We start from the raw sequence: 13,010 nt of genomic DNA on the forward strand, positions 1-13,010 counted from the left end.
TATCTCATTTTGGACTGCTTCATCTCTGCCTACAGATGCCAGCATGTTACTGTGGGCCAGGCCAGTACCCCCTGTCTAACCAGGGGTACAGGCCTGTGGGCACAGTGCAGTATAGTGCCCTGCAGAGCCAGCCTATGCCCCCGCCCACACAACAGACAGGTAAATATCTAACACAGGCTGAACCAGTAACTCAACCATTCATCTCAGCTGCCTAGTTCCTCTATTAAAAACAGGTGTCACATCAGGTGTGTTTTTTTTTCTTCTTCTTTCTGGCGTAATATCTGGAATACCATCAGTGGAGTGGTTTGCTTGACATTTATTTACATGGGGGGTTAATCCATGTCTTTCTCCCTGTGTGGTATGTTTTTTACATGTTCTATCTTACTGCGGGGTGGGCATGGTTGTTACCGCTCTCTTCACACTCTTTATTTTCTATTGCGCTAAGCACTTTGTTGTCTCTGGTTATCTGCTCTTATGGCAGGTACACAATAGGCTCATCTCAATAAACTGTGGCAGGGAAAGTAGACGGTGCCCCTGGGGCAGAGGAGCAGTGCGAAAAGCTGACTGCTGTGTTAGAACGCTTTTTCTCTGCAGGGTTGGCCATTGTGTTGCCCTTGGCCTTTTAGCCCACACAATAACCATTTCCAATCAAATACACCGTTAGCATTGTCTCCCTCGTCTCCACTGCGTATCGCTGAAGCATCATTCATTGGCCTGTCTAGAGAAACAGATGCTCCGCTGCACCATTTGAAATACAATAGTCAATCGGATCTCTTAAAGGGAATGGGGAATTTTGTTTTAATTACCTGGCAGCCTTTGTACATGCATCAGTCATGCAGATTGGCAGTGGAGAACAGGATGGGGATTTCAAATGGGGAAATGATCTAGAGTTCCAGCAGCAAAATGTCAGGACCCACAGGCGTATAAACATTGTTACATTCTAAGTCAGGTGTTTTAGAGGGGTTTCTTACCTGGATATCAGCCCTCCAGGTGTGGGTAAGAACCAAAGGGCCTATTCTGGATACGGGTGGAAGTTGACCGTCCACAGAAGAACCAAAGGTCCTGGATACGGGGCCGGGGCGCTGTCTGAGAGGCCTAGAATTCTCACAGTGAACCGGTCTCTTTTCCAGCCCCTCACTTTCACCTCTTCAGACAGAACTGTTAGCCAACAACCCTCCACAGCTAAGCACTCAATCACACTGCTGTAAAAGTCAGCCATTTTAAAGCCTTCTGTCTACTGGGTGTACTTGAGGAATTAACCATCAACCATCCATCAACCAACCAACCAACCAACTATCTGACTTGACTGAGACATTTCATTTATCTCTCCATTAATATTTGTGATGGCCTGGTATTTTTTGTTTTTATGCTTGATGTTCCTGCCAAAAGAGTCTTCATTTTGCTTTTTACTTAGACATCGGATGTCAACTTTTTTGTGCTCCACTTGCACAATTATACAAAACATTCACATATTCTGACTACATTTTGAATGGGGTATTATACTGATTATTGTTAGCTATAAATGTCTTGTGCAAAAGTCTCAACTGCAATTCATATCATTCTGAAGATGGATTTAATTATAGATTCATAATGTGTGCAATTATCGTAATCATAAAATATCAGCAGAATTCTCTGCTATCAAATGTCAAACGTTTATGTTTTCTGTAGAAATGTACTGTACTTCTCCAGATATGGTCAAATAAAGCCTAAGGAAACAATTTTTTTTTTTTTAAAGGAGGATGAGAAATGTGGTAGATCTGAATTGAAGGACACCATTACACACTGAACTCCTCCTTTCCCCAGGCGGCTGAGAAAGCCTAGTCCTATTCCCTTATTCTTGTAAAAATAGATGAAGCTTTTGAATGTGAGAAAGGCAGCAGAAGCCCCAGTATATCTGGTGTAATAAGGAGAAGGGTGGCGTGCCTGTTTCATCTTATCTCCTAAAGCTGCCTGACAGTCAGTGGCTCCTTTTAACCAGGCAGGCAAGACAGTCTGCCAGCAGCAATTCAAGCCTTTTGAGTCCTGAGGTCCAGAGTCTCCTTCCTCTCCTCTTTTTTCTCTCTTCCATCCTCTGCCCAGTCAGCTGAAGCACAGAGTGTTTAACATTATATTCGCTTCATGCTCGGTTTGTAAGTGGAGGTGAGAGAATGGTACTAAAAATAGCAACCAGCCTCTGCCTCTCACCGGGAGCATCCATTCCTTGTGTCCCACTTGTCTTCTCATCTGGGCTAAATTGATTGCTGTCGGCTGGCCAAAAGCCAGGAGAAATTGAAAATTTCCCAGACAGCCCTCTCCTCCCTTAACTCCCTCCCTTCTCGTTTTTACCTCCTGCTGTTTTCTCCCCTCCACCCCCCTTCTACTCAGGGCGCCTGCTTAAGAGGGGCTTTCAATAACATTCTCCACTATAAGCACTCTCTGGTAACCTTGATGCTGATGTATTTTACCCAGTGAAAGAAAAAGCTTTGTAAATTTAATTTTCCTTCTATGAATTTTTTTTTTTACAATTTTTCTTATCTCGTCTCCCATAATCTTACCAGTGGAGGAGAAATCCTATTGAAACGACTTTGGCGCTGAAAGGTTGTTTATTTACTGAGCCATTTTAATGTTGACTACCCTGAATCATTGATTGCTTCCAATGGAATAAGCACACAGCCTGTTCTGTGGCAAAGTGTTTCGTTTTTGTTGTAAAATAAATAAATATTATAATATTCTTACAAAGCATACAAACATGCAGACACAAACATCCACAACACCAGCCCTGCCCACACCCACCTGTTCACACCAGCCCTGCCCACACCCACCTGTTCACACATCCACAACACCAGCCCTGCCCACACCCACCTGTTCACACCTGCACAACACCACCCCTTCCCACACCCACCTGTTCACACCTGCACAACACCAGCCCTGCCCACACCCACCTGTTCACACCTGCACAACACCAGCCCTGCCCACACCCACCTGTTCACACCTGCACAACACCAGCCCTGCCCACACCCACCTGTTCACACCTGCACAACACCAGCCCTGCCCACACCCACCTGTTCACACCACCCCTTCCCACACCCACCTGTTCACACCTGCACAACACCAGCCCTGCCCACACCCACCTGTTCACACCACCCCTTCCCACACCCACCTGTTCACACCTGCACAACACCAGCCCTGCCCACACCCACCTGTTCACACCACCCCTTCCCACACCCACCTGTTCACACCACCCCTTCCCACACCCACCTGTTCACACCACCCCTTCCCACACCCACCTGTTCACACCACCCCTGCCCACACCCACCTGTTCACACCTGCACAACACCACCCCTGCCCACACCCACCTGTTCACACCACCCCTGCCCACACCCACCTGTTCACACCACCCCTTCCCACACCCAGCTGTCAACACCACCCCTTCCCACACCCACCTGTTCACACCACCCCTGCCCACACCCACCTGTTCACACCACCCCTGCCCAGATCCAACTGCCTAGACCCACCTGTTCACCCCCTCATCTCTAGGGGTGATGTATCATTCTCTGCCACATGGCCTCAAACTGCACCATTTTGTTTCTCTTCGTCGCCCATGCACTTTCAACATTTTACATAATAAAGCATTTGACCTTTCCATTGTGTTAACGATGGAGGATTGGTTGATTTCCAGTTAAGTATGTTTTTGTCAAGATTGACGAGAAAGGATCGTCCAATCCATCGGGTATCTCACTGCACCCTCACATGTCATGTCTTGAAATATGCAAACAGATTGATTAATAGTAAATTTACTTTATAATACTTCTGCCAACTTTCTAGCTCCGCCCATAACTTTTGGACTTTATAGCCTTCCCAAAAGAAGGCTATAGTCATTGTTAATTTTACACCTAACACTTGACTCTGCTGTTGTGCTGTCGAAATTTGTGAATTTTGTCTCTTGTGTAATAAATTCTATACATTAGTTTATGCTGGATTGTGTACATTTTCACTCACTGTAATTGCATTAGTTATGTTCCAACATTCCCTTCATCGTGTGCCTATATCAGTTATTTTTAAGTCTTAGTTCCGCTAGTTAATCTATCCAACTGAGATTGCCCGTTGGATAGATTGCCCGTTGGATAGATTGCCCGTTGGATAGATTGCCCGTTGGATAGATTGCCCGTTGGATAGATTGCCCGTTGGATAGGCTCTCTGCAAGGGTTTGTATATCTTACCCATCAAATGAACATCCTTTTCTGACTCAACTAGGATTACCTCAAGATTACTCTGATATCCAAAATAACATAAATTTAAATTTCTTGATATGGAACTTTTAAGTTGAATGTATTTGAAAATATCTACATTGGTCAGTCCAAAATTGCTTTTGAATTCTGTCATGGAAATACATTTATTAATAAATAAATGTCATAAATAAATGTAATTTACGGTTTCTATACCTTTTTTAGTTTTCCCTGTGGACCAATTTATCAGGCAATTCTGAACGTTTTAATTTCCATACAAGTGCTGAATTCTAAGAATCAAGACATTTGAATCCACTTTTTGATTAAATCAACTTCATCTCTCTCGCTCCCATTTCACTTTATCTTGCTCTCTGTTTCTCCCCCTCGCTCACTCATTTCTCTCTCGCTCCCCCTCCCTCCCTCTCTATTTCTCCAGGTTACCAAACTGTGATGCTCAATCATCCACAGAGCTATCAGAGTATGATAGTAGTGCCACAGAGTCAGAACCCGGTCAGTGGCCAGCAGAACCCGGTCAGTGGCCAGCAGAACCCGGTCAGTGGCCAGCATAGCAATATGGGACATCAGATGCAAGGCATGATGGTCCAGTATCCCTCTATGTCATCTTATCAGGTGGGTACTCAGCATTTCAACATCTAATAACTCAATGTCACTTTATAATGTAAAAACACAATTAACAATGATGAACATTAAGAAATGTAAAGCATATTTATTTAGCCAAGTAGCTTAGTCATTAAGAACCATTCTCTTTTCCATAAAGTCTTGTGTAACCGTGAATATTTTTGGGCATCCCATGTCATCCATCTGAACTATGGGTCTGTCTTGGCAGGTATCCATGCAGCCCCAAGGCTCCCAGGTTGTACCACAGCAAACGTATCAGCAGCCTATCGTCATCCACAACCAGTCCAACCAGAGGCCCATGCCTGGCTCTGGTGTCCAGGTTTACTACAGTGTTATCACACCCAATCAACAGAGGTAGGACATCACCACACAGTTTTAACATAAAAATACCTATACTTAGTGTAGACCCATTCCACTTAATGTAGACCCATTTATAATACCAATACATTGTTGAGTACATATAAATGCATTCCCAGTTGAACAGAACACCATGTGGTAGGACATCGCACATTTTTAATGTGGACATACTCCGATTATAGACCAATAACATTACTACAGAACATTAATACTGTATCATTCCCAGTTATACAGTAAGCAGTTTTTTTAGGTTGAACAGATAACTAGCCCTTCTCTGTGATGCTTCACACTGAGCTGTGGAACCCCCCCCCCCCCCCCCCCCCCCCTCCTGGATCCTCTTCTTTAATAGGCCATGTTCAAGATGATTTATAAGGCCAGATATCTAATGAGTCTTAATATAACAGCGCTGGTCCAGTGTGGCGAGCTGCTCTCTACACCATCCTTCATGCCAGCCCTCTGGTCCGCTGTGCAGACGCACATTATTCTTCAGGGTGCCGAGTGGCACGGAGAGCCGAATGTCTGCTGCGGCAGCTGCCTGCCTCTGCTTTGGGATGACGCGTAACCCTGCCTGCCTTTTTGCTTGTATTGTTATAAAATCAAAATGGAGGAGAGTGAAAGAGGAGCCTGGAAAGAAGAAACCCCAGTGGCACTCCACAACCGCAATTCCGTAACGGAGACGCAGTGATTTATGCTGTTTTCCCTTGATTTGTTTTGATTTGTTAGAAAATGAGCCTGTAGAGATTTCTAGCTGATTCCCAGCTTTTACCAGTTTCAGATTGAGGATATTTATGGTTGTTCTAATGCAATACAGGGTTATTGATCTCCTGTGTACACAGTGTTCCACTTCAGTAATTTAGCACATTTTAAAACCGATGTGCCGAATTCTGATTACATGAATGAATCTGTGCCAGAGCTTGGCCTCTCTGCTACTCGGCTTTAGTGTGTGTGGTGTTTCTCTCACTGCAGCTCCTCTGTAGAGTTCCTGCCTCCTTCCGGATCAGAGCAGATGCTGTTCCCTCGGCCGTCCTCCCCCTGCAGCTCCCAGCAGCCCCTCCATCAGACACATCAGTGCTCAGGTACACACAGAAACACACACACACAGACCGACACACTGCAGTGTTCAGGTATACAGCAGAGAGCCAGTCTGAGCCACATTATAACCAGGTCTCAACTAGGAAGTAAAAATCACAATTTATAAATAAAGTAGTCTGGCAACCAGCTGGTTATCAGTAGCTGGCTACAAGACTGCTTTATCACTTTACGTTGGATCCCTGAAAGAGCATATTTTCTCTTTTCAACTGTATAAGTGTGAAATATAAAATGTTGCTCCTAATGAGTTAGTTCTTGAAATGAGCTGCTGTACGGGTTGTCTCTGGAACAAAACCCACAGACGTTAGCTTCGCTGTACCACCTTTTTTTTTTTATAAAAAAAAAAAAAAAACCTTTCTCCTACCTCTTTTAGTTCTTTAACATGCTGTCCAATCCAACCGTCACAACGTAGACAGCCCAATCCCCTCTTCTGAACAATGGCGTGGAAGAGCCCTAAGAACATTTTAATTAGAGCCCAACTTAACAAAGGCGTCATCAGGAGAAATGACTTGCAACCGAATTCTCCGGCAAATCAAAATGGATTGAATCGATTCTAAAGGGTCTTCTTGGGGAGGGGGCGCAGACAGGCAGCATTCTCGCAGACAGGCAGCATTCTCACCCCCCCCATCTCCTCCTCCTATTCAGTTAGCTTTGAGGCTTTAAGGTGCTAATTGAAATTACACTCCCAAGTCTTAACGATGTAATTATTGAACAGATATGGACTGGTAATTAAGAAGTAATTCCTCTGCTGCTTTGTTCCCAGTTATGGTCATCTTATTAAAAAAGTCCCTTAATGGGCAATCTAATTCTAATTTGAAACGTTTTAGGAGGCCTTAATGTGATTTTCCTCTGTGGCGAAGCTCCTTTGATCAGTATAGCCACCGTCGGTCTCCCCGTGTCTCGGTCGGTCTCTCAATTTCAACTTAAGGGCTGTATTGGCATGGGAATCATATGTTAACAAGTGAAGTAGATAATAAGCAAAAGTGAAACAAAAAATTAACAGTAAACATTACACTCACAGAAGTTCTTTGTCTGTCTCTCTGTCGCTCTGTCTTGCGCTCTGTCATCTTTTATTTTCTCCTTAAATAACTCATTAGAGGAAAGGGTAATCTTATTTCAAATCCTGAAATTAGATCTCTCTCTCGCTCTCTCTCTTCAGACCTGAGATGGTTGAAATGTTTTCATTTCATGCCAGGATTACCACGTAAAAAATACATTCCCTTCATTTTAAACCTCTTTTGGCAAATGTAAATCGTTTTTTTTACACTTTTTTTTTTCAATGTGGAAATGTGTTTTGGTTATTATGCTGTTCTATGGGTCAACTTCCTTTCTGTGTGACCCCCTTTTTATTCACAAAGAAATACAAATAGACTGCTGCGTATTACACCAAGACAGTGCTAGTGATGGATTAAATCCAAGGTTGGTAGTACTATAGAGTCCAGGTTGTCTTTTGTTTGTGGACCTCCCTTTTTATTGTCACAATAAAATAGATGGAAAACAAAATATAAATGGAGGTTTTCATCCTTGAGATGGGGTGGGGAATTATGTGGCTGTCAGGATAAGAGTGTTATAGATGCTCGTTACTTTTATCCCCCATCAGAAATAATTACAGACAGGCTAAGGGCAGTCAGAAGTCTTCCTCATCAGAAATAATTAGACAGGCTAAGGGCAGTCAGAAGTCTTCCTCATCAGAAATAATTAGACAGGCTAAGGGCAGTCAGAAGTCTTCCTCATCAGAAATAATTACAGACAGGCTAAGGGCAGTCAGAAGTCTTCCTCAGCAGAAATAATTAGACAGGCTAAGGGCAGTCAGAAGTCTTCTTTTAATAAGGTCAAGTGCAGGTCCAGAAAGTTCTCGAACCCTTTGTTGGGCAAACTCATTTAATTGGATGTTTGACGGCAAAACATTTGAGATGATGCAATTCAAAGTATTAATGATCTGAGCTGTCTTGGAAAGAAGGTCCCAACTAGAATAAGATGCATGTCAACAAACATTGTTCAAACATAGAGTTAAATTTCTAATAACATATTACATATCAAATAAGTGGAAGTTAACATCACATGTAATTAGATGACAAAGGATTTTAACGGCAAGTCAGTGAATATGATTTAGTTTTCATACATAATACACTAATGAAATACGAAACAGTCAAACTGACATACTTATCCTATTAAACGTGATTCATATATTTCTAAAAGGCAAATGTCACACACACACACAAAATAAACGTACTGTGATTCTTAAGTGGAACAGGTTCTAGCATCTGAAATGTAAGACTAAATCTTTACACATCTTTCATTGCCCCTGAAGAGATGCATATAAACTCTCATTGAATTTGATGTAATATTGTAATGCCTGTCCTTGTTGCCTCTGTGCCCCTCCTCCAGGTGGTGGAATGGTGATGATGCAGCTGATGTTGTCCCCTGGCCAGCAGCCGAGGCCTCACACGCCCTCGCAGTGGAAACACAGCAAGTACTACAGTCTGGATCACACCAGAGGACAGAAGTCCACAGAGCTCTCAGTCATAGACACCTCACAGGTGAGAGTCCCTTGCTCCGCTCCCCCATACAGCCTAAAGAGAACATGCAGATTTGAAGAAAAAATGTTTCGCAAGTATTTCTTCAGTATCACACTCTTGGTGTAAATATAGTAATGGGGTTTGGTGTTGTGGTCTGTAATGTTGTAAGAGAGTAGCCTTGAATACTTTTGATTTTGATTTTGAACCATTGGTTTTCCTGGTGTCGGGTGTGTTCACCCAATAACCCTCCCCTGTCCTCCATCTAACCCTGTCCTCTATCTGTCCATACAGAGCAGTCCCCAGCTGGGCAGTCCCTCTACCTCCCCCGCCCAGTCGCCAACCCCCTCCCACCTGACCAATGTGAAGAGCATCCGTCCTGGCCTCACCCCCGTACCCATGATGCCACAGTTCTCCAGACCCTTCATGCCAGGGCAAGGTGGGGGAGACACCCAGTGTTCCTTTACCCAGTCCTGGGGGAACTTTAACCAGCCATTTCACATACTTAATCTATTCCAATTATATATATTCCAATGGCTTGCTGATTAGTTGAATTAGGTGTGCTAATACTACATTCAAACAAATATGTGGAATGCTGAGGGTCCCTGAGGCTACTCGGCTGCTCCATCTTTATGGAAAATGGTAACCCTAAAGAAATGTAGCCCAATTTAGTGTGTCGTCATTTGTGTTTCCCAGGAGATGCTCGGTACCCATTGCTAGGGCAACCCCTCCAGTACAACCCCCAGAGCCGTCCTCCTCTCCTCCACTTTCCCCCCATGGCCCCCAACCATCAGGTGAGTCTACACAAGACAGAGGAGGAAATATGTGTGGATATCTATGTACCATTTTAGAAATGCTTAGCGACATCTTCTCTTTAGTACTGTGCAAATAAAACAAAAGATCAAAGTCAAATAATGGTCCCCGCTTCTTCTTTTGTTCCTCATTTTCTCTTCCAAAGTAATCAATATCAAGCATTTGGGATACCTTGAGCTAGGACCTTGAGTCCACATAAAGTGCAACAGCAGACTACAAGCTGGTCAACTGAATGTTCTCTCGTCCTCCTTTCTGCTCCCAGGTACCTATGGGGATACGGCACAGCGGTGGAGGAGGCAGAGGGAGGAAGCAGCCGAGGAAAGCTCTGTCTACAGATCTCAGTGTAGGTCAACCAGGTAATGGTAGAGAACACCTCCGTCTGTTAAGAGGACAGAGATGTGGACCTCTACTCAATAAATATCTTACTCTTAGATATCTTAAATACAACATTTATCCATGATATTGATATTTGATCTAAAAAAATATATATATATATACACATTCTTCGTAAACAACAGTGAAACACTTACTTATGGACCCTTCCTAATAATTCAGAAATAAACATTTTAGAAACAATTATAACACAATGAATAAATCCACAATGACTAACGATAACTTGGCTATGGGGTACTGGTACCAAGTCTGTGCAGGGGTACGAGGTATTTGAGATGGATATGTACATATAGATAGGGGTAAAGTGACTAGGCAACAGGATAGATAATAGACAGTAACAGCAGTATACTGTAGGTAGGGGTAAAGTGACTAGACAACCGGATATATACTAGACAGTAACAGCAGTATACTGTAGGTAGGGGTAAAGTGACTAGGCAACAGGATAGATAATAGACATTAACAGCAGTATACTGTAGGTAGGGGTAAAGTGACTAGACAACCGGATATATACTAGACAGTAACAGCAGTATACTGTAGGTAGGGGTAAAGTGACTAGGCAACAGGATAGATAATAGACATTAACAGCAGTATACTGTAGGTAGGGGTAAAGTGACTAGACAACAGGATAGATAATAGACAGTAACAGCAGTATACTGTAGGTAGGGGTAAAGTGACTAGACAACAGGATAGATAATAGACAGTAACAGCAGTATACTGTAGGTAGGGGTGAAGAATAGATAATAGACAGTAGCAGCAGTATACTGTAGGTAGGGGTAAAGTGACTAGGCAACAGGATAGATAATAGACATTAATAGCAGTATACTGTAGGTAGGGGTAAAGAATAGATAATAGACAGTAGCAGCAGTATAAAATAGGTAGGGGTAAAGTGACTAGACAACAGGATAGATAATAGACAGTATCAGCATGTGAGTCAAAAGAGTTTGTGCAAAGAGGTTAAATGCAGATAGTCCGGGTAGTTATTTAGTAGTCTTATGACAAAGGAAGCATAGGGTTAGTCTGTACTGCTTTAACTAATGAGGCCATAGGCTAAAGGCTGTCTCCAAGTTGGGTCTGACAGTTCTCTCTCTCCTCTCTCGGAGGCAGTGAGTGGGCGGGTCCTGGAGGTGACTGAGCTGCCGGAGGGGATCAGCCGGACCGAGGCGGACTCTCTGCTAGGTGAGCTCTCCAGAGTCAGGGCCGTGGTCTGATGGCTCCGAGAGTACCACTACCATCACAGCCGCGTTGTCTGGCAGTCGATGGCTAACGGTGACCACCACCACGCCAAACCCCCACGGTCAAACCCCTGTCAACCCAGCCTCCACCTAATCCCTCCTGGTCACGTTCCCCTCCAGGTACGCTGTGCAGGATGCCCTCCTGAACCACAACGGCCCCTGATCCTCCATCAGACTTACCACGAGCAGGTGCCATGGCCGAGGTTACGGCCACAGACACTCCCAGATAGGGCCAGCTCCCAGTAGAGGGCGTTAAGGACCCCTGGCTCGCCTTTTAAACCCTGACCCCTCACCAGCACCGCCAGTCACTTCCTGTTGCCATCACTCCCCCCAGCCCCTCCTTTCCCCCTCCCTCTTCACTCACTACGTTGGCTTGATGTAAAGGGTTGTTTTTCCACTTGATTTGTAGAGACTTGGTTGGGGGGAAATGTGTTGTACTTCGTAATGTTCTTACTAGCGGTTTGACGAAAAAGAACAAAATGTAACTGAACTGACGTGAACGAATATCCAAAAACCACGATTATTGAAGTTCCAAATATTAATAACCTGTCTGCTCTCTGTTTTGAGAACAGGCCGGAACACATCAAAAGCCTGTATTGTTGTTTTATTTTTTTTGTTCATTTGTTTTATAGTTGTTGAAATCCTGAGTCAGGCCCAAAGCTCAGCTCTCTCATTATTACTCACCCAGCCCAGTTGCAGTGTCTGGCCTGGTTCAGTTTAACTCAACCAAAGCTTCCCCACATCCCCAGGGTAGCTGACTATCGGCCAGCCTGCCACCAGCCACTTGCCCCATATTGTGGCCGGTACATGATGAAGTTGCCCTCGGCTACACAATGGGTCTCTAGTTGTGCCTTTCTCTCCAAAGTCTACTGCTTTATTCTCCAAGAAACGCAAAATGAAGTCACCCCCCGTCAGAGTCTATTGTTAAATGAAAAGACCTGCACCTTGTAAATAATTTATATAGTAGCTAAATAATTCAATCAGTTCTCTATTACACAGTGAACGTTCTGTATGTGTGTTGTTCACAGGCAGGCACAGATGAGAGCAACGGGAAAAACGGCTCGTTTGAAACCCCTGGTTTTTAACTTCATTTAAAATGACACTCCTCCACCGCAACGGCATATTTTAGCAATCATCTGCTTGGATGGCCTCCTCTTTCTCTCTCTCTCTCTCTCTCTCCACCACACTGTCCTCCCTCCTCTTCTACAAGGCCTACAGTGTCAAATCTTTCATTAGGTCTTTTTAAATGATATACTTACTGGGTCACTGGAAGAAACAACAGTTTGCACATTTATACAACTGAATATATAAAAATTATCTATTTTTCCTTTAATTTCTCTCAAAGATAAAAAACAAATGTGTGGATTCTGAAAGGCTGTTCAATGCTGGTGCAAGTCATTTTTATTTCATTTTGAAACCAATAAATGTTTACACCAAAATATGTGTGATTTTTCAGATCACAGGAAGTCCTTTGAAATGGATGGGGTACTCTGGCTTTCTATCTGTCCAGAATATCCAAACGGCTTTGGGTGTCCTCTTTCATGATGTTTAAACTGACGATTTTAAAAACACTAGGTATAGTCCTACCTCAGATGTCAGTGTAAGCATAGATAGTGGTTTGTTTTGCTATGGGTGGAAGGTGGGCATGTGGGTTTTATACTTGGTCTTATCTAATTTGGTCTTTGGTTGGTGCTGTTCATCTCAATCCAGGTTTTATAGGGTCATTTGTCTGCTACATTAACCTCCCACCAACCTCCTCTCTTCCA

The 13,010-nt window shown here is 43.7% G+C and overlaps 1 protein-coding gene across 1 annotated transcript in view; it reads left to right on the plus strand.

Moving 5' to 3' along the window:
• The window catches only part of LOC115130592 (R3H domain-containing protein 1-like), a 59,857-nt gene extending 47,174 nt beyond the window's left edge, over nucleotides 1-12,683 (plus strand). Inside the window, 9 exon segments of the mRNA XM_065019058.1 lie at nucleotides 36-159; nucleotides 4,642-4,835; nucleotides 5,053-5,198; nucleotides 6,168-6,277; nucleotides 8,679-8,830; nucleotides 9,101-9,245; nucleotides 9,503-9,600; nucleotides 9,882-9,975; nucleotides 11,117-12,683. Coding sequence (XP_064875130.1) covers nucleotides 36-159; nucleotides 4,642-4,835; nucleotides 5,053-5,198; nucleotides 6,168-6,277; nucleotides 8,679-8,830; nucleotides 9,101-9,245; nucleotides 9,503-9,600; nucleotides 9,882-9,975; nucleotides 11,117-11,220 — 1,167 coding nt within the window. The 3' untranslated portion in view covers nucleotides 11,221-12,683.
• Nucleotides 12,684-13,010: the final 327 nt, after the last annotated feature.

The sequence above is a fragment of the Oncorhynchus nerka genome, linkage group LG1 (assembly GCF_034236695.1).
Source record: "Oncorhynchus nerka isolate Pitt River linkage group LG1, Oner_Uvic_2.0, whole genome shotgun sequence".
NCBI lineage: Eukaryota > Metazoa > Chordata > Actinopteri > Salmoniformes > Salmonidae > Oncorhynchus > Oncorhynchus nerka.